This window comes from Eptatretus burgeri, chromosome 3 (assembly GCF_056783735.1).
Source record: "Eptatretus burgeri isolate ZD-2024b chromosome 3, Ebu_testis_v1, whole genome shotgun sequence".
NCBI lineage: Eukaryota > Metazoa > Chordata > Myxini > Myxiniformes > Myxinidae > Eptatretus > Eptatretus burgeri.
In genome coordinates, this window is record NC_140963.1 from 52,002,152 (window position 1) to 52,023,865 (window position 21,714).

General features: G+C 44.7%; 1 protein-coding gene across 2 annotated transcripts in view; it reads left to right on the plus strand.

Moving 5' to 3' along the window:
- The window catches only part of ENDOU (endonuclease, poly(U) specific), a 30,930-nt gene that overhangs the window by 7,771 nt on the left and 1,445 nt on the right, over positions 1-21,714 (plus strand). For both annotated transcript variants that reach the window (XM_085873306.1, XM_085873305.1), the window contains exons 2-7: positions 190-315; positions 4,021-4,174; positions 11,643-11,845; positions 11,973-12,086; positions 13,397-13,503; positions 18,897-19,039. In XM_085873306.1, coding sequence (XP_085729432.1) covers positions 190-315; positions 4,021-4,174; positions 11,643-11,845; positions 11,973-12,086; positions 13,397-13,503; positions 18,897-19,039 — 847 coding nt within the window. The remainder of the gene's footprint in view (positions 1-189; positions 316-4,020; positions 4,175-11,642; positions 11,846-11,972; positions 12,087-13,396; positions 13,504-18,896; positions 19,040-21,714) is intronic.

Consider the following 21,714-nt stretch of genomic DNA (forward strand, 5'->3'; position numbering starts at 1 on the left):
TGTAATTTCAGTGTGAATGTGCCATGTGAACAACAATACTGTACACCTCCAGGGTCACCTGCTCTGCCCTTTCCTGCAGCTGGCCCATGATGCCACCCTGCCCTGGAGTAGCGGTGTCACCAAACCGAATGTGTTGTCAAATGAAATTAACAACTTGGTAATCATAACGACAGGTGTGTGCGTCTCTAGGATCATCTGTGGGATCGTGCGATGGTCGTTGTAACGACCCATTGGATTCCACGCAGAACTGCCAGTGTAACTCTGCCTGTGAAAAGTATCGTGACTGCTGCTCAGACTACAACAACGTCTGCAAAGGTTTGGAAAACGACGTATCATCCGTTTTATGTTTTTTACCCACTGAGTACGAAACAATTAGTTTGTAGCGATTTGTGCAGATATTAACACATTGCAATGAGAAGGTGATTTGCGAGAGCGCATACCTCCACCACGACGAACAGGTTACGTTTTGTATCCCACTGATCGGTCGGATCTGAATCCCGACCTTAACCAAAATCGAATCGGCTTGTTCTTGTCACCTACCAAACTCATCCACATAGTGTTTATAATTTTGATTTTTCCAATATATAATGTCGAGGCTCATATAAGCGCTAACACACGAGACGTGTAACGAGGGGGGGGGGCACAAATCAGTGGGGAATAGACACATGAGGAGATGAGATGGACGGGGTGGGGTACACGGGGTAAACAAGATGGACACTACAAGGATTTTCAGAAAGGAAGGCAGGGAATTTGAAAGAGGTGGGCTTGGGTGGATTAATGGGGGAAGAAAAGATCGTGGTTTTGGATGGGGGAAGAGAAGAGGTGGTGGTGAAGAGCTGTTTTGAAAACCTGGAGGGAAGAGTGGGATTGAAGAGAGTGTGGGAGGTTGTTCCAAAGATCAGAAAATAGAGGAATGAAAGAGTGAAGGTGAACAGTGATTCTTGATTTTGGTAGTTTAACTAGAAGGGGGTTGCTGGTGGACCTTGAGCGCCCTGTGGAAATATGGGCGGAACAGATAACAGACAGAGCAGGGGGGTGGGGAGGGGGGTCAATGCCAGAGATGAGACAGTAGAAGACAGAAAGACCACCGACATGCCTGCGGTGAGAGAGTGAGAGACCCAAAGACTCAGTTTCATCGTGGGAGATACCAATGATCCTAAATGCCTTGGTTTCCACAGTGTGAAGCTAAGAAAGGTGAGAGGTGGGAGCACCAGCCCAGGGGAGAGCAGCACTCCATCAGGCTGTGGATGAAAGCTTTGTATGTGGTTAGAAGCTCAGGTGTGCCAAGGAAGGACTTTGCACAATGGAGGATGCCCAGTCAGCAACTGGCTTTGGAGGCCAGGTTGGAAATGTGGCTTTCCCAGGAAAGATCATGGAAGATACTAAGACCCAGAAGCTTGAATGAAAGGACTTCTTCAAGAGGATTGTTGAGAAAGTAGATGGGAGAGGTTTCCAGACGGTCCTTTTGGCGAGACATAGTGAGAGTGAGAGATTTGTCAGGGTTGAAAGACATGTTCCATGTGTTGGACCAGCTTGTGATTTTACCAGATCTGCAGAGAGCGAAGAAGCTGCTCCTTGTCGGTCTGAGGGATGACAGATGGTACGGCAGAGGGTGGAGTCATCAGCAAAGACAGTTGCCATCACTCGTCCACAACTTTTTGAGATATCATGCTATATGTTGTTTTTAGCCTAATCTCTCAATGTTCAAGAATTACTTTAAAAAACAATTCAATTCTCGTATCCATATCCGTATCCGAATCTTCACCATAACCTAATCGTTTCTTCCTTGTCACACACTCAACCTGTCCACCAAGTTTCGTCTCAATCTGTCCATAATTTTTGAGATATCCTGCTCACAGACAAACAGACGACAGGGATGAAAACAACCTCCGTCGACCTTTGGTGGCAGAGGTAATGAACATTTTATCAAATTAAACAAAGCTCCTTTGAGAAATGTTCTCACTGATGAAACCTATATTCGAAATCGTGAGCCTCATGCATTCACCTGCAAGACACATATTCATTACTTTCAGCCACAAATCTAATGACTCTAATTTATCCAGGTCATCTCAATAAAATGTATTCACACATCAAATAAAATGCTTGATGCAGGAGATCGAAAACCATACGATCTTGTCATTGTGCACTGCCTTATGGGTAACAGCTGACGACATGCATCATTCCATCCCACGTTAACATCATCTGTGAGTGTGAAGTATGAGTAACACTCAACATCGCATCTGTCTCTAATATCTTACTGTGTGTGTGTGTGTGTGTGTGTGTGTGTGTGTGTGTGTGTGTGTGTGTGTGTGTGTGTGTGTGTGTGTGTGTGTGTGTGTGTGTGTGTGTACATCTGAAAATTAAAAGAAGACACACGGCTGGGCCACTGGGCCAATCTCAACCCAAATTTGCATATGTGATGGGGGGTACCCAGGATCAGGTCATAGGCACCAACACTACCCCCCTTCCATCTCCCTGCAAGGGTGTGGTTCCCTCTGAAAGTAAGTCACCGTTGTGGGAGGAGCGGGAGGGAGTGGGTGTATCTACCTACATAAAAATAACTAGTGCATGCCCGTAGGTGCGTGCCCGGAGGTGCAAACCAAAATATATATATATATATATATATATATATATATATATATATATATATATATATATATATATATATATATATATATATATATATATATATATATATATATACTTTAAAACCGCTTGCCAGAAACAACCACACAGGCCATTCCTTCGCTCTCGCATGCCTGTACGTGCGTGGCCGTACATACAAAAAAAAACAAAAAAAAAACTTTCAAACCTTGTGCCGGAAACAACAACCACACAGGCCGTTCCTTCGCTATCGCGTCCCCGTACGTGCGTGGCCATATGTGCAAAAAACCAAAAAAACTTTCAAACAACCACACAGGCCGTTCCTTCGCTCTCGCAAACGACGACTGGATTGGGGCATTGTGTTTATCTATAAATGCGCATAAGAAATCGAGAAATTATGAGAATACAGTAAGTCATCACTATCCGGAAGTAGTGTGTGCCCGTACCGAATGTTCACATGCATTCCACGAATTATCGCTTGCATTGAAGTAACAACCGCTGTGATACTTACACACACAGAGTTAATTAAAATCCAAATTAAAATCAAGTTTACCTCCCTGTCTTTGCGAGCCATGACATTTGCTGCCATTGACCATTGCCACTCCGATGCCATGGTGAGGCAACAGGGTAGGATTTGTAGGAGACCTGAAAGTACAGTGTCATTAGGTATTCCATGTTCGAATTGTTTTAGTTTTAAAATAGTTAAAAAAAAATAGTTTGCAAAGCATATTACCAAATTGAGATGTATTTCGTTGGCAAGCATGTTGAGTAGAGCTGAATCCCTTCACACTTCCAAAGGCCACACCGTTTTGACAATTGGAAACAAAAAAAAAGTTGTGCACTTTTTTTGATAAATTATTTTCGGAACAATTTTTCTTCAATAAATAAATAGTAATAAAAATTGTCTACATGTTCACACCTTTATCTCGTGAGCACCTCTTCATAAACAACATTGCTGAGGAAACGGCACTTCTTTGTTTCCTCGTCCAGGGCAAGAATGCGGAGGCTGCTGGATCTGCCAACGTTTTGATAAATTATTAGTTTTAATGGCCAATTATTCAATTTGCGCCAACGTATTTTGCCTTTTCGCAAGGAAAAACACAAAGAGAAGAGAAGAGAAAAAACCCGTAATGGCGAACGCGGCTGAGGCTTCCCCATCGGCCACGCTTACGCAACGTGTCCTGTCATTGGTTGGCAAATAAATGGCCATAACTTGGGAAGCACTTGTCCAATTAATATCAAACCTTGAAAAGGCACATCCTCAGGTCCCCAGCAATATACCTGGCAAGTTTCAATTAGATTGGACCAGTGGTTGTCGAGAAACAGCGGTCACACACACAGACACAGACACAGACACAGACACAGACACACACTCCCCACACCGTTCTGACCACCAATTTTCCTGCTTCTTTGCAGACTTTGTTATCCTAAACAGTGAAATTATTCAGGTGTCTGAACAGCTGTATTCGCTTGATTCAAACCGTGCAAGTCCCTCTGACATCATCCTTAACAAGCAGACTCTCATCGTGGATTCGAAGACCGGGGCCAAATTGGATGAAGCATCAGAGCCGTAAGTGAATTCCTTTTTTTTATCTCCAAAATGGAGGCTCATAGAAGAGCAAGATGAGATGGAGTGGTATCTTTCTATCTATATTATATATATATATATATATATATATATATATATATATATATATATATATATATATATATATATATATATATCTTCTTCTTCTTCTTTCGGCTGCTCCCGTTCGGGGTCGCCACAGCGGATCATCTGTATGATCCGCATAGTGATTTGGTACATGTTTTACGCCGGATGCCCTTCCTGACGCAACCCTGGTCGCCTCTTACGACACAGGGATATGGTACACCTATTTTATCCGGGGTATACACCGGCCCAGTGCACTGGTACTCATTTCGCCGACCTCGGAAGGATGACAGGCTGAGTCAACCCCCTGGTGTATTAATTCAGTGGCCCAACGGGGCTTGAACTCAGGACCTTTTGGATCCCAAGCCGCTGCCCGAACCACTGCGCCAACACCAGGCTCATATATATATATATATATATATATATATATATATATATATATATATATATATATATATATATATATATATGTTGCTACAGATCTGGAAACCATTTGCAGTCAACATATAGATGTCCCAAAAGTCAGTTATGTCGTTAAGTATGTGTGTAGTCAGATCCCCTTCCTTTTGTCCAGTGGGAGAATCAAAGGCGTGCGTTGCGATTTCTTTTAGTTAGGTTATTACATCTAACAAGCCATCTCACAACCATCCCATCTGCATGACCCCTCGGCCCATTACGATCCATGGTACCATTGCGCTTGCAGCCCTCGGTTTGCGGGCCACAGCGCACCTTTGGCTGAGACGGATTCCCGAGGATGTTCGAGGCAGTTTCACCACCACGACCTTTCATGAACTCGCGTGGAAGAGTGGCTGGGGTTTCCCGGCAGGGGCCGTTGCAGCGTTGATACTGTTACTTGTCAAGTATGAACCAGCGTGGAAGAGTGGCTGGGGTTTCTCGGCAGGGGCCAAGGCCCCGCCCCGGAAAGGTATGCCGTGGGACCCTGTCCAATCAAAGGCGGACAGAGAGGTGTGTTCACCAATGCTCCTCCCCGCTGAGGGAGGTCCATAAATTCCCGCACTCTCTGAGGCAGGGGTCTTTTTGGGGACTTGAAGAGTTTTTGGTGGGTCTTTTTGGAGAGTTTTTGGTGGGTCTTTTTGGGGTCTTTGAGGGTCTTGGAGAGTCTTTTTGGGGTCTTGGAGAGTTTTTCGTAGGTCTTTTTGGAGAGTTTTGGAGGGTTTTTTGCTGTCACGAAAGGGGTTTTTGCTGTTACGAAGGTCGTCGAGGCGGCGAACGTGTCTCTGCTGGCCCTCCACAAGGAAGAAAAGAGCGACTCCAACCGCCCCTCCGTGAACCCCGCAACTCACCACCTGAGCTCCGCCACGAACCTCGAGTCCCACACATCCGACTGGGAACCAAACCAGCGACCATTGTCAGGTGCCGCAGCACGGAGTACCCCCTTTCTCCGACGGCCAGGTACCCAACCAAACTCTGACCCCCAGCTTGTCTCTCTCCTCAGCTGCGAGGGTCCAATAAAGAAGTCTGGGTTTCTTTTCATTTGTGCGTGTGTCTGCGTGTGGGCCCGTCTTTAAGTAGAACTGAATAAGTGTTTTTGGATCATTGTAAATACTTTTTGCATATTCGCGTTGTCTTGCTTTGTGTCTTCATTTACTGTAAATAAAACTTGTTAGAAATGTTCCCAGTTTGTTTCCGTCCCTTCTTGAATTGGTCCAGCATGGTTCGGATCTGAGTTTAGGCGGGGTTTTATCCCCGATAATCCATTCATTCCAGCCGGCACGGCTTTGGCAGTTTCCGCTTGGTTGCACCAGAACCGGAGTTGGTAGTTGGTAGTTGGAACTCTACAGCAGTCGGAAGAGTGACCCGGTTCGAGCAAGACGTGCCGAACGCGTGGTTTCCCCGGAAGTCAAAATCGCGTAGTTATTAATTAGGTAAATTGGTTACAGACAAATAGACCCTACGCTACGCAGTTGAAATATTGGCGACCACCGGTCGGTTAAACGACCCGCCGGCTCGCGGAGTTATCCGAGCGACGGCCTACAATTCCGGGGAGTTTGGTGGGAGATGACGCAAGCTTTCCCCACCTTGTGGTCGTTCTCGCCACCGACCCCCGGCCCACAAATATATATATATATATATATATATATATATATATATATATATATATATATATATATATATATGGTTTTGGAAATGTACCCCAGGGGGTAAGCATATGTGAATACGTAGCCAAACCGAAGACGAGTTATTTCAATAGTCTATATGTAGATAAGCCTTTGCCCCTTGTCTAAGGATTTGGGGTGGCATGTGTTGAGGTTAGTTTGTATTTCCCTGGTGTGATGTCTTCCCTCTCCCCTCTGCTCCTTTCCGTTTTTCTTTCAAGACCCCATCAGTCCCCCCCCCACCACCACCACAACTACAGCTACTCATGCATGCAAGATGTCATGCACTTTATTATGTATGGGAAAAGCGTTGCTCTTTGTGCCATGGAGGTGCATTGAGAAGGGAAAAAGAGGTGAGCACTGCATTGAAGTTCCCTCAGAAACATTGGCATGATTCCACAAGCCGCATTGTGGACACGCCCACATCAGATGCGGACCAATGAGAGTGAGACTCACATAAGAGAGAAGGGAGAAAGCTATGTCCTGTGAGGAGAAAGTAGCTCGGAGCTGGTCATTGTCTGTGTCCTGAAAGCTTGTCCGGAGAGGAGCAGGAAGAGGATAGAGTGTGTATGGAACAGAGTCGCCTCAGAGCTGTTCCCCGTCCTTGTTCTAGAAAGCTATATCCAGTGAGGAGAAAAATCCCAGGGGAGTGTACGGACAGAGATGCCAAAGAGCTTGTCCGGCGAGGAGGAGAAGGAGGGTGTGCAGACTATGAGAGGAGAAGGAATGAACTCATCGTGCGGAGGAGGGTAGTAGGAAAACCCAGAACCTGACTGGGTTCGTAGGGAGCTGCTGGTCCCATAGGCACAGCAGAAACAGAGCTGCTTGCAGTTCACATGTCTTACATGCTGGAGAGAACTTGCCTACTGGGTCTGGATGCCTTAGAGTTGCAGCTGTGCATCCCACCACAATGCATTGCCACTCCACTGCCCATCTTCCCCATCCTCCCCCCTCCTTCCCCCAGTATATTTGGACTGGCACAGGCGAGTTAGGCTTTGTGAGGTGAGGGAAGTAGTTGACCCCACAATCCATACTTTTCTGTGTCTTTTGTGTAAATAAGATTGCATAAGAATATGTGTTAAGGCTAAATCTGCTCTTTTGTGACTTTTTCCTGTAAATACTCACTTTTAAATGATTGTATGCTTGTGTATATAAATAAATAATTGCTTGTTTTTATTTCAAATCTGTTTCAATTGTCCTTTCCTTCATTGGTCTGACACAGTGTACAAGCATAGTTAGACAGGAAGTTGTACCCCAGCTGGTGCTGCAACTACCATATTTTCCAGTGTATAAACTGCACTTTTTATTGGCAAAAGAGGTAAAAGTTGGGGGTGCGGTTAACACACGGGTATAGAAAAAACATCAGTCTTAAAAATGATCAATGCTGAACTTCAATTATGTTCCAAATGAACACTTTTTTTTAGCAGTCAGAACTGCTGTTTAGCTCAATTCTGCCATTTAAATTTTGAAAATCGGTTCAGGTTAAGAGTTTGTACAGCATTTTATTAACCATGTGCGAAGATTAAATAAAGCCACACTCAGAAACGTCTGGAGACACCTGGAGATACCTGGGGTTTAGGGGCATGGCGTATATAGAGCCTTGTCGCTCTGAAAATGCCATTAAATACAAAAGAAGAAGAACACCTGATCTTACATCAAAAGAAGAATTATTCACAACAGCTGGAGTCTGTTAACGGAGCACCCACTTCCAATAAGCTTGCTCGCAATGTGACGATAAACACCACTGGTCACGAGAAGGACCGATTCACCGTCATGCTCATCTACACCACAGACGGTGGCAAGCTTCCTTCATATGTCATGTTCAAGAGGAAGATAATGCCCAAAGAAAAGTTTCCAGCCAGCGTCATTGTTCGTGCACAGAAGAAGGGGTGGATAGATGAGGGACTGGTCCAGGACTGTGTGCGCACGGTCTGGAGTAGGAGGCCAGACAGTGATGTCTCCCGACAATGGAGCATGCTAGTCCGAGATGCATTCAGTTGTCACAAGACCCATGACACCAAAGCGCTGCTCCGAAAAAAAACAACACCGATCTCGTCATCGTACCAGGCGGGATGACATTGCTCCTGCAGCCCCTCGATGTGTTCATCAACAAGCCATTCAAGGATGGGTTACGTCGCTGCTGGTCCGACTGGATGAGTGGCGAGAAGACCTACACCAAGAGCGGGAGAATGAGAAAGGTCGACCTTCCGATGATCTGCGGCTGGATCGTCAAGGTGTGTGAGGAGATACCGTTGGATGCAGCATTTCTAAAACGCTGCATCTCCAACGACATGGACGGCACAGAGGACGATATCATTTGGAAGGAGGAGGCTGCAAATGACAGTGGCAGCAAGGTGGACTTACTCTACCCTGATTCGGACAGGGAGTTATGTGCCATCTTCAATGAGGAAAGCATTGACGAGGATTTCCTCGGGTTTTGCTGAAAAGCTTCATAAAACCCAAACGTCCCTTTTCAGAACCACAAATCCACAAAAAAAAAAATATATATATATATATATATATATATATATATATATATATATATATATATATATATATATATATATATATATATATATATATATATATATATATATATATATATATAATCCTGGTATGAATCCCTTTTCTTCTTTTTTCTAGAAACAAACAAAAAAAATCCTCTTTAAATTATTAAATAATAAGAAAGAAAAATAAAAACTTCTTGGTATCCTCTCCTCTCTCTTCAACTTCTTGAAAATGAGAATTTAAGACTGTTAGACGAAAGTAAGTGGATATGGGAGAAAGCATGTTCACACCTCCGTCACTTTGTTCTGTACGAAGTTAATGTCCAAACGGATTTAGATACAGATGAGAAAATAAAATGATCAATGTTTTGATTTCTTTTGAGGGTGAAAAACAAGGGTATGGTTAATACATAGTCGCAGTTTATACACCGGGAAATACGGTTCTGTTTTGTTCGGCAGAAGATCACCATGTACAGTGCTGAGAGCATGACCTCCAGTTAGGTTGCTGTGCCAATAGAAAGGTACTGTGGAAACATCGAAGCGTAACCCTGCTCGGCCGGTAGTCTAAGTCAAGTGGCTCCAGCTGTGTAAGAACTACATACAGCTCGTAGGACCTCAGAGTTATCTGTGGTCGGCTCCTTCAGGATGGTATTCGGGAGAAACTCAAATGCTTCACCTCATGGCGAACTTCGAACCCTGGGCCATAACAATATAATCACTGCCAGTCGGTCCATCTGTCCGTTTGGGGAGAAACTTCCCATTTCAGGGTGGTGCTTCCTCCATTCAGGTGGTGGCTTCAAAATCAAATCGCCGCCATTTTGTTTGCTCCATATAGCCTCTTTTGTAAGGCTTGCACTTTCTTACTCTCTCACGGCTTTATCTTAACTCTAATTCGATTTCTGATTTCATTTTTTTCATGGTCACTAAGATGGTTTCAGACTTAGTTGCAAAAATGGGAAGAACATTTGACTAAAATTAGCATTTTTTTGACAACAATGCAATTTCAGTGAAATTAAGGCCTGTAACTATAAAGGTTGTTCAGACTTCCCTCGTGACTTTATCTTAACTCTAATTCACCATCTAATAAGACTGGTGTTGGCTTAATGGTTTGGGTATCTCGCTTGGGATCCTCGAGTCCCGAGTTTGAGCCCTATTGGCTGCTGAATTAACACCAGGTGGGGTTGACTCAGCCTGTCATCCTCCTGAGGTTGGTGAAATGAGTTCCAGTGTACTGGTGGAAGGGCACAGCATCAGTGGCACAGCTGTGCTCCCAGAAATGGTTGGAGTGATGACCTGTTCAAGATTGTGCCAAATAGCCAAAGAAAAACTGTTTTGGCAGTTCCAATGCTCTGTTCAAGAGTATGGGTCCAATTCACCGTCTGATTTCATTTTTTGTAGTCGCTAAGATGGTTTATGGTTCCCTGTTGGGGAATTAGTTATAATAGCCGTTTTGAATGTATTTGTTTGGATGCAATGCGGGGAGTGGGAGACAGTGGGAAAGAATTGAGATCTTGAAGTCTCATTTTACATCAAATGGCATAAAACATTACAAACTGTATTTCACATGTGCATGGACATGTATTCACATATTATGTGAAGGAAATAAATTGTGTAAATTACATCATTTCTGGATGATGTACCAATTTTTCTGGATGCCAGTAGCAATTTTGTAAAACTCTACATGCAGCATCAAACTCAAGATGTCCAAATGACATACGTGTCTATGCCCATGGGTTTCCCCCGGGTGTCCCACTAGTCGATATAATAAAGCAGGAGTGTCTGTCTGTCTATCCGTCTGTCCCTGAACTACTCCCTCAGTTTTGGGTGATCCCCGACAAACTTTCTGTACAGCTTTTGAGGTCCCTGCACGTGTCCTAAAGTGGGTGGGAGTTTTCATAAAACTTCTCAAAACTTTTTTTTCTTTGAGATCTAGGGCTCACACCCATGGGCAGCATAGGTACCTCACCAGGATAATATATTGAGAGTGGGATAGTGTGGTGTGGGGAAATAACTGGGTGTACAAACAAGCATGTGGAGGAATGAATGGACTAAAGAAGATGGGTGGAAAGAAAGAAATAGTTGCCAAATGAACCTGTCAATGGAGAACGAAAGTTGTCTTTAACCATGAGATGAAATGGCCAGGTCTGGAAAAATAATACAAAGTGAAACCCATTGTCACCATGAAGTATTCCATCTCATTCAGGACACAGAAAGAGTTATAGCTAAGACTTCATATGATGTGAAACCTTACTACGTAGGTCCAACCCCTATTATTGTGAAACATGTTCTGCTTTCGTATAAAGTACATTTTTTTTGGATACCATGTCAAGGCTCGTGTAAGAGCTAATACACAGGAACATATAACAAGGGGGAGGGGGGAGGGGAGGGAAGCAGAGGGAGAGGGAAGCACAAAACAGTGGGGAACAGAGACAATAGGAGATATGTGGAAGGGAGAGGGATGGGGCAGGGTATATGGACGGGTTAAAGAAGATAGACATGACAGGGACTTTCAGGTCCTTACACGACAGGGACTTTCAGGATGGAAAGCAGGGAATTTCAAGGAGGTGGGTTTGGGGTGGATTAACAGGGGTAGAAAAGATCAAGGTTTTGGATGGGGGAAGCATACGGTGTTGGCACCAATAGAGCAATGGCTGCAGGGTGCATTGCTCCATAAGGGCACGACCTACGGCCTCGTCACATCACTCTTAAACCATCTTCACTAACCTCCTAGTGACAAGCTAACATAATGCTGGTGTCCTCCAGGCTCTACACATATGTCAACGAGAAGATACTGTTTGCTCGACCAACCTTTGCAAAGCTCATCGCGCTGCAGGACAATTACGTGCGCACGACAGGAGTGCCAGAGTTAGAAAATGATCAAGAACTGCATGAACAACGAGAATTCTTGGACGTTGTGTTCAAATCTCCAGTTATGAAAGCGTTGTTTGAATTCCTGCACAAGAAAGGTCTGTATGGCTGTCCATTTCACAAAACGGTCTGCAATTGTAGTTTGTCCAACCTTTGGTTGGGACAGTAGAAATTTTCATTGTCACTGTTGGTCATAAAGCAATGTTAATCGAACGTCGTCCACAGGGAAGTACAGCCTTTTGGAAGACTTCAAAGACGATGTGGAAAAGATGTGGTTTGGTTTCTACTCCAGGTCCAAAGGGGTGCTGGACTCCAGCGGATTTGAACACGTGTTTGTAGGTATGGTCCTTTTTATTCTCCCCTTTGACTACTACTACAATAGCCCCAATTACTCCTCCCTTCTTGTGTGGTTGGCGGTGCAATGTTTTGGTCAACGTATTTCATGAACCGGCTTGACAAGTCCGGAGTCAGACTGAAGGTGAATTGGGCAGGGATTTGTGATCTGGTCAGGGTGCCGGCGTGAACTCGCCTACTCTTCAACAAAGACACCGTGAGATCTTTGACGTCCACCAACGACCAGTGTTGGTGGATGGGTTGTCCAGTTGAACATCCTTCTGAGGGATGGCGCACATACTGATGCCTCACCCCGCATGTAGAACACCAGGATGACCGTTTATATCTGGGTCGGGATTCAAACCTAGTCGAGACAGCTCAAAGGAGTGTGCACATACCTTTTCATCTCCTAAACAGCTGATCGAGCTGGCAGGATATATAATGAATCAAATCAGAAATTCCTGCCCTCACTGACTGCTGAGAAGAAAATATCAATCAAGCCAACACAACCAAACAACCAACAACAGCCAAACCACCAGCACAACCCTCACCACCCAGCAAAACCTTTACCAGCAGGCACAACCCTCACCACCCAGCACAACCCTTACCACCCAGCACAACCCTCACCACCCAGCACAACCCTCACCACCCAGCAAAACCTTTACCAGCAGGCACAACCCTCACCACCCAGCACAACCCTGACCACCCAGCACAACCCTCACCACCCAGCAAAACCTTTACCAGCAGGCACAACCCTCACCACCCAGCACAACCCTTACCAGCGACCACAACCAAGCCACCCAGCACAACCTTTGCTGCCACCCCGCACAATCCTTACCACCCAGCACAACCTTTACCACACAGCACAACCCTTGCTACCCAACACAACCTTTACCACACAGCACAACCCTTGCCAAGAAACTGCTTCTGCAGCACCAACTCTGTCAAGAGCATGGTTATGCTTTGCATGATCAACAACCGAGGTAAATAAAATTGTGTAAGCAGCTGCAGTGTCACAAGCTAAATGACAAAATGTGGAAATCAGACAGCTGGAGTCAAAAGCATAAACCACAAAGTTCAGTGCCTCTCTGTTCCAACAACTATCCATACAGAGGAGTTTCTATCTAATTGCTTTACTGCACATGATGACAACTTTCCCAACTGCAAAACATGTTTGAAATGGCTTCTGTCATTATCAATGGTACCCTCGTTTAATTGGCATCAATTGCCTTCCCATAATGGCAAGTATATTGAATGGTGTCAGACATATCAGATGTCTCTAGTTCAATTAGTTTCAAGTGCCTTTGGTGATGCAGGAGAAATCAAGAAGAGCAAGGTTTCCGGTTTGCACAACTGGGTGCGTTTTTATCTGCTCGAGAAAAATAGAAAGCTGAATTACTACAGCTACAGCTTCGATGAACAGGTGAGCAGGAAGGAAGGTGAGAGTTACCTGAGATCGTTCGTGCGTTTGCTTTCCTAATTTAATGGGCTAACTTTCGTTCGTTACAATGACAACGCTCTTGAAAAGAGATAACCTGAATTTTCTGCATTCCAGGTGCAACACCGGCCTGTTTATTTCTATATCGTTGAAAGGTTCTCCTGTGTTGCCTATGTGTTGTATAGTTCAAGTACATTTCACTGTCTTTCGGAATCTCTGTAAAAATACCATAATGATAAAAGGTAAAGTGTGTGACCACTCACTTCCTGTGGTACCTACAACAAAAGTAAACAGATTGGCGATCAGTTAAATCCAAGTGACTTGAAATTATTAATTAATTATCAAATACAGATTTTTATAACCAGCTGGTATACCCATTAAAGAGGGGTGATGGGATGGCATGGGATTCGATAGGATTGGAGGGCCATTGAACATCAACAACAATCCCATGGAGTGCAACAGACAGGGCCACCAACCAGATTGCGTGTGTCATCCAGCATGGCGAAGGCTTTGAGTTTGACTGAGATGAACGGAACAAATTGAGGAGTTAAAATTAAATGTAGATGTCTCAAGTAGAATTGTAAGACTGTTAATTATGTTGACGAAGTTTGGTGACACTGTGTGAAGTAGTGAGAGAGGAGATGAGAAACAGAGAGCCACAGTCCTTTTATTTACGTATTGAAGATACGAGGCATTTTTACCCGTCATCACTTCAATGATGGATTCAATCAAAAGACATCATGTTATATTTCAAACATTCTGCTCTATTCACCCGTTTCATTTTCCCGAGTTAATCTTCCATCTGCTTGGAAGTCAGCGAACATCACCCTCACCAGACAACTTCTTATTCTTCTTAACGACCACAATTATTCCCATATTCTTGCAGAATTGGCCAGGAGGGAGTTTGGCTCAAGTTCTTCATGAACCGGCTGGCTAGGCTTGACGTGGGATCTTCGCGAAGGACACCATGGGATCTCTAACATCAACCAACTAATGGCAGCAGACAGTACGCCCAGTTTAATGATGGCACACACACCCTGCAAGTCAGGTCAAGCCGGATTAGATCTGTGGCTTGCTCCAGGTACCATGTAAACCTGCACTAATCTGTTTCATGGTCAGGTTGTCGGCAACTAAACCGTCTACCCCACCAAGTTTCCAATGGACACCAAGCAGGATTAAACACAAAATCTGTCACAGAGTGGAGGAGCTTCTTGTGAGACAACGGCCATCCATTTCTAGTACGCAACTGTGTCTGCGGACGTACACCTGCAGTTGGAATACATTTTTTTTAAGAGGTTGGTGGCAGGATTTGCATTCCGGCCACGGTAAAACCCTTCACTCGGCAGAACATTAAAAACGGAAAGAAAACTAAAAACCCACGGAATGGGAGTACTTCTTGCGCAGCTGCCCTTTGCAGGGCAGCTCACTGGATGACGGGATTGTGACAAAGCTTTCGGGACCCCCACTCTTTGATGACAGAATGAAAAACACGGGGTAACCTTCCCAGGTTAGATAGCAGTGGTGTGTCAGCGTGGTGCTGAGGTGTCGTCTACCAGACGGCTGTCTCCTTGGGTTAACCTGAGGCGGTCCCCTCGGGTGGGTGCCTGGAATGTCCTATCCCAAAGAGAGGATGATCACCCGTCTCTGTTATCATCTGAGCTCAAGCGTTTCAGCATAAGTATTGCAGCACTCTCTGAGGTTCAGAGACCGGATAGTGGTGAGATCATGGCGGATGGTTACACGTACTATTGGTCTGGTCGCTCTAATGGTTATCATGCTCAAGGAGATGCTGCAGCTGTGTCCAATAGGTTGAGTCCAATGATAATTGAGGTAACCCTGGTCAACGAGCGTATTATGAGAGGAAGGATTCGTCACTCCTTGGGTGTCATTTCCTTTGTCTCTGGATATGCTCTGACTGAGGCGAGTGATCTCAACATGAAGGATGCATTCTATGCCACGCTCGAGTCTGTGGTTGATCAGTGCCCCAGGTGAGATACTCTTCTAGTCTTGGGAGATTTCAATGCATTGACTGGAACTGATAGGGATGGTTATGAGACATGTATTGGTCCTCACGAGTCTGGAACTGTGAATCACAATAGCACTAAGTTCCTTGACTTTGCAAAAAGTCATGGACTTAGGGTGGCTGGTTCATGGTTTCAGCGCCCACAGGCTCATCACTGGACTTGGTATTCCAACACTGGTGGTGTGGCAAAGGAGATTGACCATGTGTGCGTTGATGGTCACTGGAAGATGATCCAGAGCTGCAGGGTCTACCAGAGTGCTCAGCTACTCAATACTGACGACAGGCTTGTTGTAGAACTCTGAAGTTGCAGCTTAAATCTGGGAGAATGGTACCATCCCAGCTGAGGCTGGATGTTGGCAAGCTCAGGGATGAGAGAGTAGCTGAGGAGTTTGCGAACAGGCTGAGTGGACACTTGGGGGGTCTGGGTGCTTTGGGGGGTCCTGAAGAGTTGTGGAGTGCCTTCAAGACCACCGTCCTTGATGTTGCCTGTGGATGCCTTGGAACGCACCGGAGGGCGAAGAAGAATTTTGTCTCTCAAGGGACACTGGATACCATTGACCAGAGTTGCAGGGCCAGGCTGAAGGGCAGAGCTGAGCTGGTCAGGGAGTTAAGGAGTAAAACTGTACCTGCACTGAGGGTGGACAAGGAGGCCGATGTGTGAGGAATCTGTGAAGGGGTGGAGCATCACCTCTGGTCAAGTGATTGTCATCCTGCTTAAAGGAGAATTCGCACTTTGCGTTCCTCCAAGCCCGTCCCTTGGTGTACTGCAGTTAGACCAGAGGGCGGTGGGCTCCAGACAGGGGAGTTTGAAGTGAATGGCTGCTGGGCCGGTTAGTTTGAGCGGCTGTACCAGGCTGATCCACCAGTTGTAGAGTTGGATGTCAGGTGTATTTATATCCCTATTGCTGACCCTCCCATCAATTGTGATATACCTTTGTTTGTGGAAACACAGTCTGCGGTGAACTGGTTGAAATGGGGGTAAAGCTCCTGGGAACTGTGGCATCGATGCTGAACTTCTCAAGGCTGGTGGAAAAGCTGTACTCATGTCGTTGCATGCAGTTCTGTGCTCTGTCTGGAACACAGGCATCATCCCAACTGACTGGAAGAGGGACCTTGTTCTCCCGCTATGGAAAGGGAAGGGTGACTGCCAGGACTGCAACAACGACCGAGGGGTGACGCTGCCCTCAGTACCAGGCATGGTCTTTGCTCAGATAATTATTGATAGCGTTCGCCACCATCTGCTTGAGCACCAGCATCTAGAGCAGTCAGGCTTTACACCAAAGAGGTCAATGATTGACCGTATCCTTGCTCTTCGGGTCCTCACCGAACACAGAAGAGAGTTTCGGCAGGGGCTGCTTGCAGTCTATGTTTATGTCTGCAAAGCGTTTGATTCAGTGAATCGGAATGCCCTCTGGAGTATTATTGGTCTTTGTGGAATGCCACCAAAACGGATCAATCTGATGTCTGAAATATACTCTGGACTGAGAGTGCTGTGAAATGTGGTGATACCATCTCCGACTTATTTCCAGTTGTTACTGGAGTTCATCAGGGGTGTGTATTGGCCCCCACACTTTTCAGCACTTGTATGGACTGGATTCAGGGTTGGAATGTCCAAGAGATCAAGCTGCAGTGCATTGTTTGGGAATGTCAAGATCTCTGAACTTGATTTCACAGATGATGCAGTCATCTTTGCAGAGACTCTGAAATCCTTTTGGGGGCCCTCGAGGTGCTGAATGAGGAGTTGGAGCTGCTGGGATTCCAGGTTTCCTGGGTCAAAACTAAGATCCAGGCTTTCAATGACATCTTGGATGCAGCAATCTTGTCTCCACCTGTTTGTGGTGAGGATGTTGAGGTCACGGAGAGATTCACTTACCTTGGCAGTGATATTCATGTCTCTGCTGGCTGAGAAAGAGGTCAATGAACGTCTGGGTCTTGCCTGGGGAGTCGTGGATTCACTGGATTATGGGCTGTGGTGCTGTCGGTACCTGTGCAGGAGGATGAAAGTCTGAGTCTTCAGGTCCTTGGTGCTTTCAGTCTTGCTCTACGGATGCGAGACTTGGACTCTGACCAAGGATCTGAGAAAGAGGCTTAATTTCTTTAGAATCAGGTCTCTTCGGAGAATCCTTGGCTATCGCTGTTCGGACCTTGTGTCCAAAGTGCGGTTGCTGAGAGATACTCAAATGAGATTTGTTACCTGCATCATCTGTGAGCATCAGCTGCGGCTGTATGGATTTGTGGCTCATTTTCCTGATGCTGATCCTGCTCACCAGATTCTCTCAGCGAGGGAGCTTCGTGAGTGGAGGAGGCCAATGGGCAGACTACGTGCCTCATGATTGCAACAGGTTGATCAGCATCTGAAGGAGATGGGGATGGGCCAGGCATCTGCTGGGGGGATGGCCAGACAGAAGCCCTGGAGTACCAACGGAAAGTGGACGCAGTGACGTGCTGCTCCGGCGCATGCTCCCATTCCTGACCTGACCTGACACACCCTGCCTGTGAAACCTCGAGATGACTGTTTATAGCTGGACGAGATTCAAACCCAGGTTAGACAACTTCGAGTTGGACATGCGTAACTCTAAGCCATCCTGCCACCCATCTTCTTCAGCTAACTTGCCGCTTATATATGATGGTAGGAAAAAAAATCACTTCCGCTTTGTTGTGAAGCCCAGTGTTTGGCTACTTTGGTTTTAAGTTCCACTTAAAATGAGTGAAATGAAACATTTTTAGAATTTCGAATTATTGTCACTCAGAGTTCAACATTACCATAATGTATCTTGTTAAGTTGTTTCAACTTTTTCTTTATATAACATTGGTAATACTGGCTACCACCGGGGGCGCTATATGATACACATTTACTCAGAGAGAATTGCGGTCTTCCCCCCACCTTGAACCCCCTTCCCCAGACATGCGACCCTGACAGAAACCATACTCTGGGTACTCTTAGGCAACATGAAAAAATTGGTTGGATTTGGTTGAGTCGTCGTTTTCTAGTTTTTGAAGCATATACAAACAAATCAACAAACAAATATACAAATTCTCTTTATGGCATCAATGAATATGATTTCTGCACTTATTTATAGGAGCAAGTTATATCCTTTTTTTTTGTTTATATTTTCAAAAAGTCAAAGTTGAAAGCAAGATCAGACTCAAAATGCACCATGCAAGAGATACATAGGGACAGGGAGGTGAGCGGTGGGGGAAGGGGGGGGGGGGTAAAAGTTAAACAATTGTGGTCTTTGGACCCTCCTGGAAAACTGTGAAATACAGTGTACCTGTACAACAGTCCTCTCTGCATAAATGAGTGCATAAAATTCTCACTGTGATCCACGACCCTCCCACCCTCTGCTGTACTCAGATGAAGGACTACCCAGACGTACTTGCCATGCAGTTTATGTGGGACGGCTTCTACAAGCAGGTCGGATCAGGATTTATCGGCAGTAGCCCAGAATTCGACCTTGCGATCTCCACCCTTTGCTTCATCGCACGTCCTGACCAACAGTGAAGAACAATTTTCCTTTTTGTTTAACAAATTATATCAATTTGGTACATTCTTTGCACAATATGATGAGGTATGACCAATTACACTTGGTTATCTGTGGCCACTCACCATGTGTATGAGGTCTCAAAGCCACTTGGTAAGCACAGGGTGTTGCACACCACATGATCACACTGTATGCGAAGCTGTTTTGAAAAGTAATGCCTCCTATTCTTTTTCTCCAAAACAGGTAAAGATATTCGAATGAAATTAAGACAGATACTAGTGTCAATCGTTATTCTACCACGGTGGATATTTATTTCGTATCATAATCACCACTGCGGTCCACACACATTTCTACCAGCGTTCAAGTAGTTTTGTGATGTTGTCACAATAGAACTGTACATCCTGCTGACTTAACCAACACTTCACAGTGGCCTTGACATCATCATCGGGACCAAAATGTTCTCCAATAAGGTGTTCCTTAAGCTTGAGGAAGAGATGAAAATCTGATGGAGCCAAGTCTGGGCTGATAATCCTTTGTGGTGGTACTCCATTGATCATCTCTTACTCTCAGGATCATAATGGTGCACCCAACTCTCATCTCCATTCATCTCATCTCCAGTCAGTCATCCCACCCTCATCTTCAGTGCTTCATGCTACACAGCACTGACAACAAACATCGTACCGTCCTCTTGACGAGTGTGGTACTGAGACATCTTGTGTCAGAATCATGAAACTTTGCACCCAGTGGCAGGAAGAACAAATGTGTGGAATGTGCTTTGTTTCATTCGAATATCTTTACGTTTTGAAGAAAGATAATAGGAGGCATTACTTTTCAACACACACTCGTCTGTATGAATACATATCTATAGACTATAAATGGACGAGGTGTGTGTGTGTGTGTGTGTGTGTGTGTGTGTGTGTGTGTGTGTGTGTGTGTGTGTGTGTGTGTGTGTGTGTGTGTGTGTGTGTGTGTGTGTGTGTGAGGCATGCTTTTTGTGTCGATTAATTACATACATCTATTAATTAATTACATACTATTGGGAATTTACCTTTTGACCTTTTAGACTGCTGAGACCCCTTCGACCTTTGAAGACCCCCAAGACCCCAAAAGACCTCTAATAAATATTAGGGTTCCAAGGCTTCCAGGCTGGGAAACCTATTGTTTTTGTTCAGACTAGCATAAACGCCCAAGGCCATGAAACCCGATGAAAATTTGGTCCAATGGACCAATGGGCCCCCGATTACTATAAAAGGAGCCGTGCGTGTTCCAGACTCCTCTGTACCTTTAGACCCCTTGACACCCCCAAAGACCCCTCAATACCCAAATACCGTTTAGAACCTTAAGATCCTTTTTGACCCCTAAGATCCTTAAGACCCTTCAGAACCTTTAGACCCCAAAGATCTTTTTGACCCCAAAGATCTTTTCGACCCCGAAGATGCTTTAAGACCCTGAAGACCTTTATGATGCCCAATGCCCTTTAAGACACCTTTAGACCCTCAAGACTCCAACATCTTTTTAAGACCATTTAAGACCCATAGGACTCATACAACCCTTTATATCCCAAAGAACCTTTCAACTCTATTAGACCCCTAAGACCCTTTTGTACCCCAAGACGCTGTATATCCTATAGACTCCATTAGAATCCTTAGACCTTGAAGACCTTGTGTCTGAGGACCTTATGCAGTCACACCAGCCAAAATCAAAAGGCTTCCCCATTGGTAAACCACCTTAGTACGAAGCGAAGAAGGCACAAAAAACAATTAATTTATTAATTTTCTCTATCTTTTTTTTTTTCAGGTTCTGCTAATTTTTGTTGGTCGCACAGAGAAAAGCCCCACGTGGCAAAGTGAAAACGGTGTCCATGACAACAATTTAAAATGGGATTTTTTCTGATTTTATTATTGCCAAACCTCAGGAATTTTTCAATGTATCAATTTGAAACTTACACTGCTTATTTGTATGTATGTAGCATATATGTGTATGAAATCTGGTGAAAATTAGTCAACGGTCAAGGTCAATGCCATCCAAAACATTTGGTCCCAAAACCAAATACCTTCATCTGAGTGAATTGCCATTGTCTATCAGGTAAACAATACTGATTAGGCAACAATTAGGCTGCCCACAATTTATTATGCACAACATTCAATCAGGTAAAACACTTGATGGGTGAAATTTTCCAAATGACCAAATTGCTATTTCCATGGCAACTATTGTTTATTTGGATTTTGCAAGTATCGTGCTCTGCACAGCATATATATTTTTAATTACTAACGATAGTGCATTGACTCTTCTCCTGAGCAGACCGCCATTGTCTATAAGGTAAATACGTAACACGTGTCATGGTCCATATCATCACTTTACGTTGAATTCCCGTTTCTACCAATACGCACTCCAAAAAGTTGCTCATTTGAGGTGGTATATGGAAATATATATATATATATATATATATATATATATATATATATATATATATATATATATATATGCCCGTCAGAGACGGATGCCCTGCTAGTATACATAAACTTGGCAAAACAGCTGAGTCGCAGGCTGTGATAAACCCAGAACCGGCCATTGCATAAAGCAGTATGAGCTGCTACATCGCTAAGCACCACATCATTCAGCCTACATTGCTTTACAAGTCTTTTGTTCGCAAATCCTAAGCACACCGAGTTGGGAAAGGAGTCAATGCAT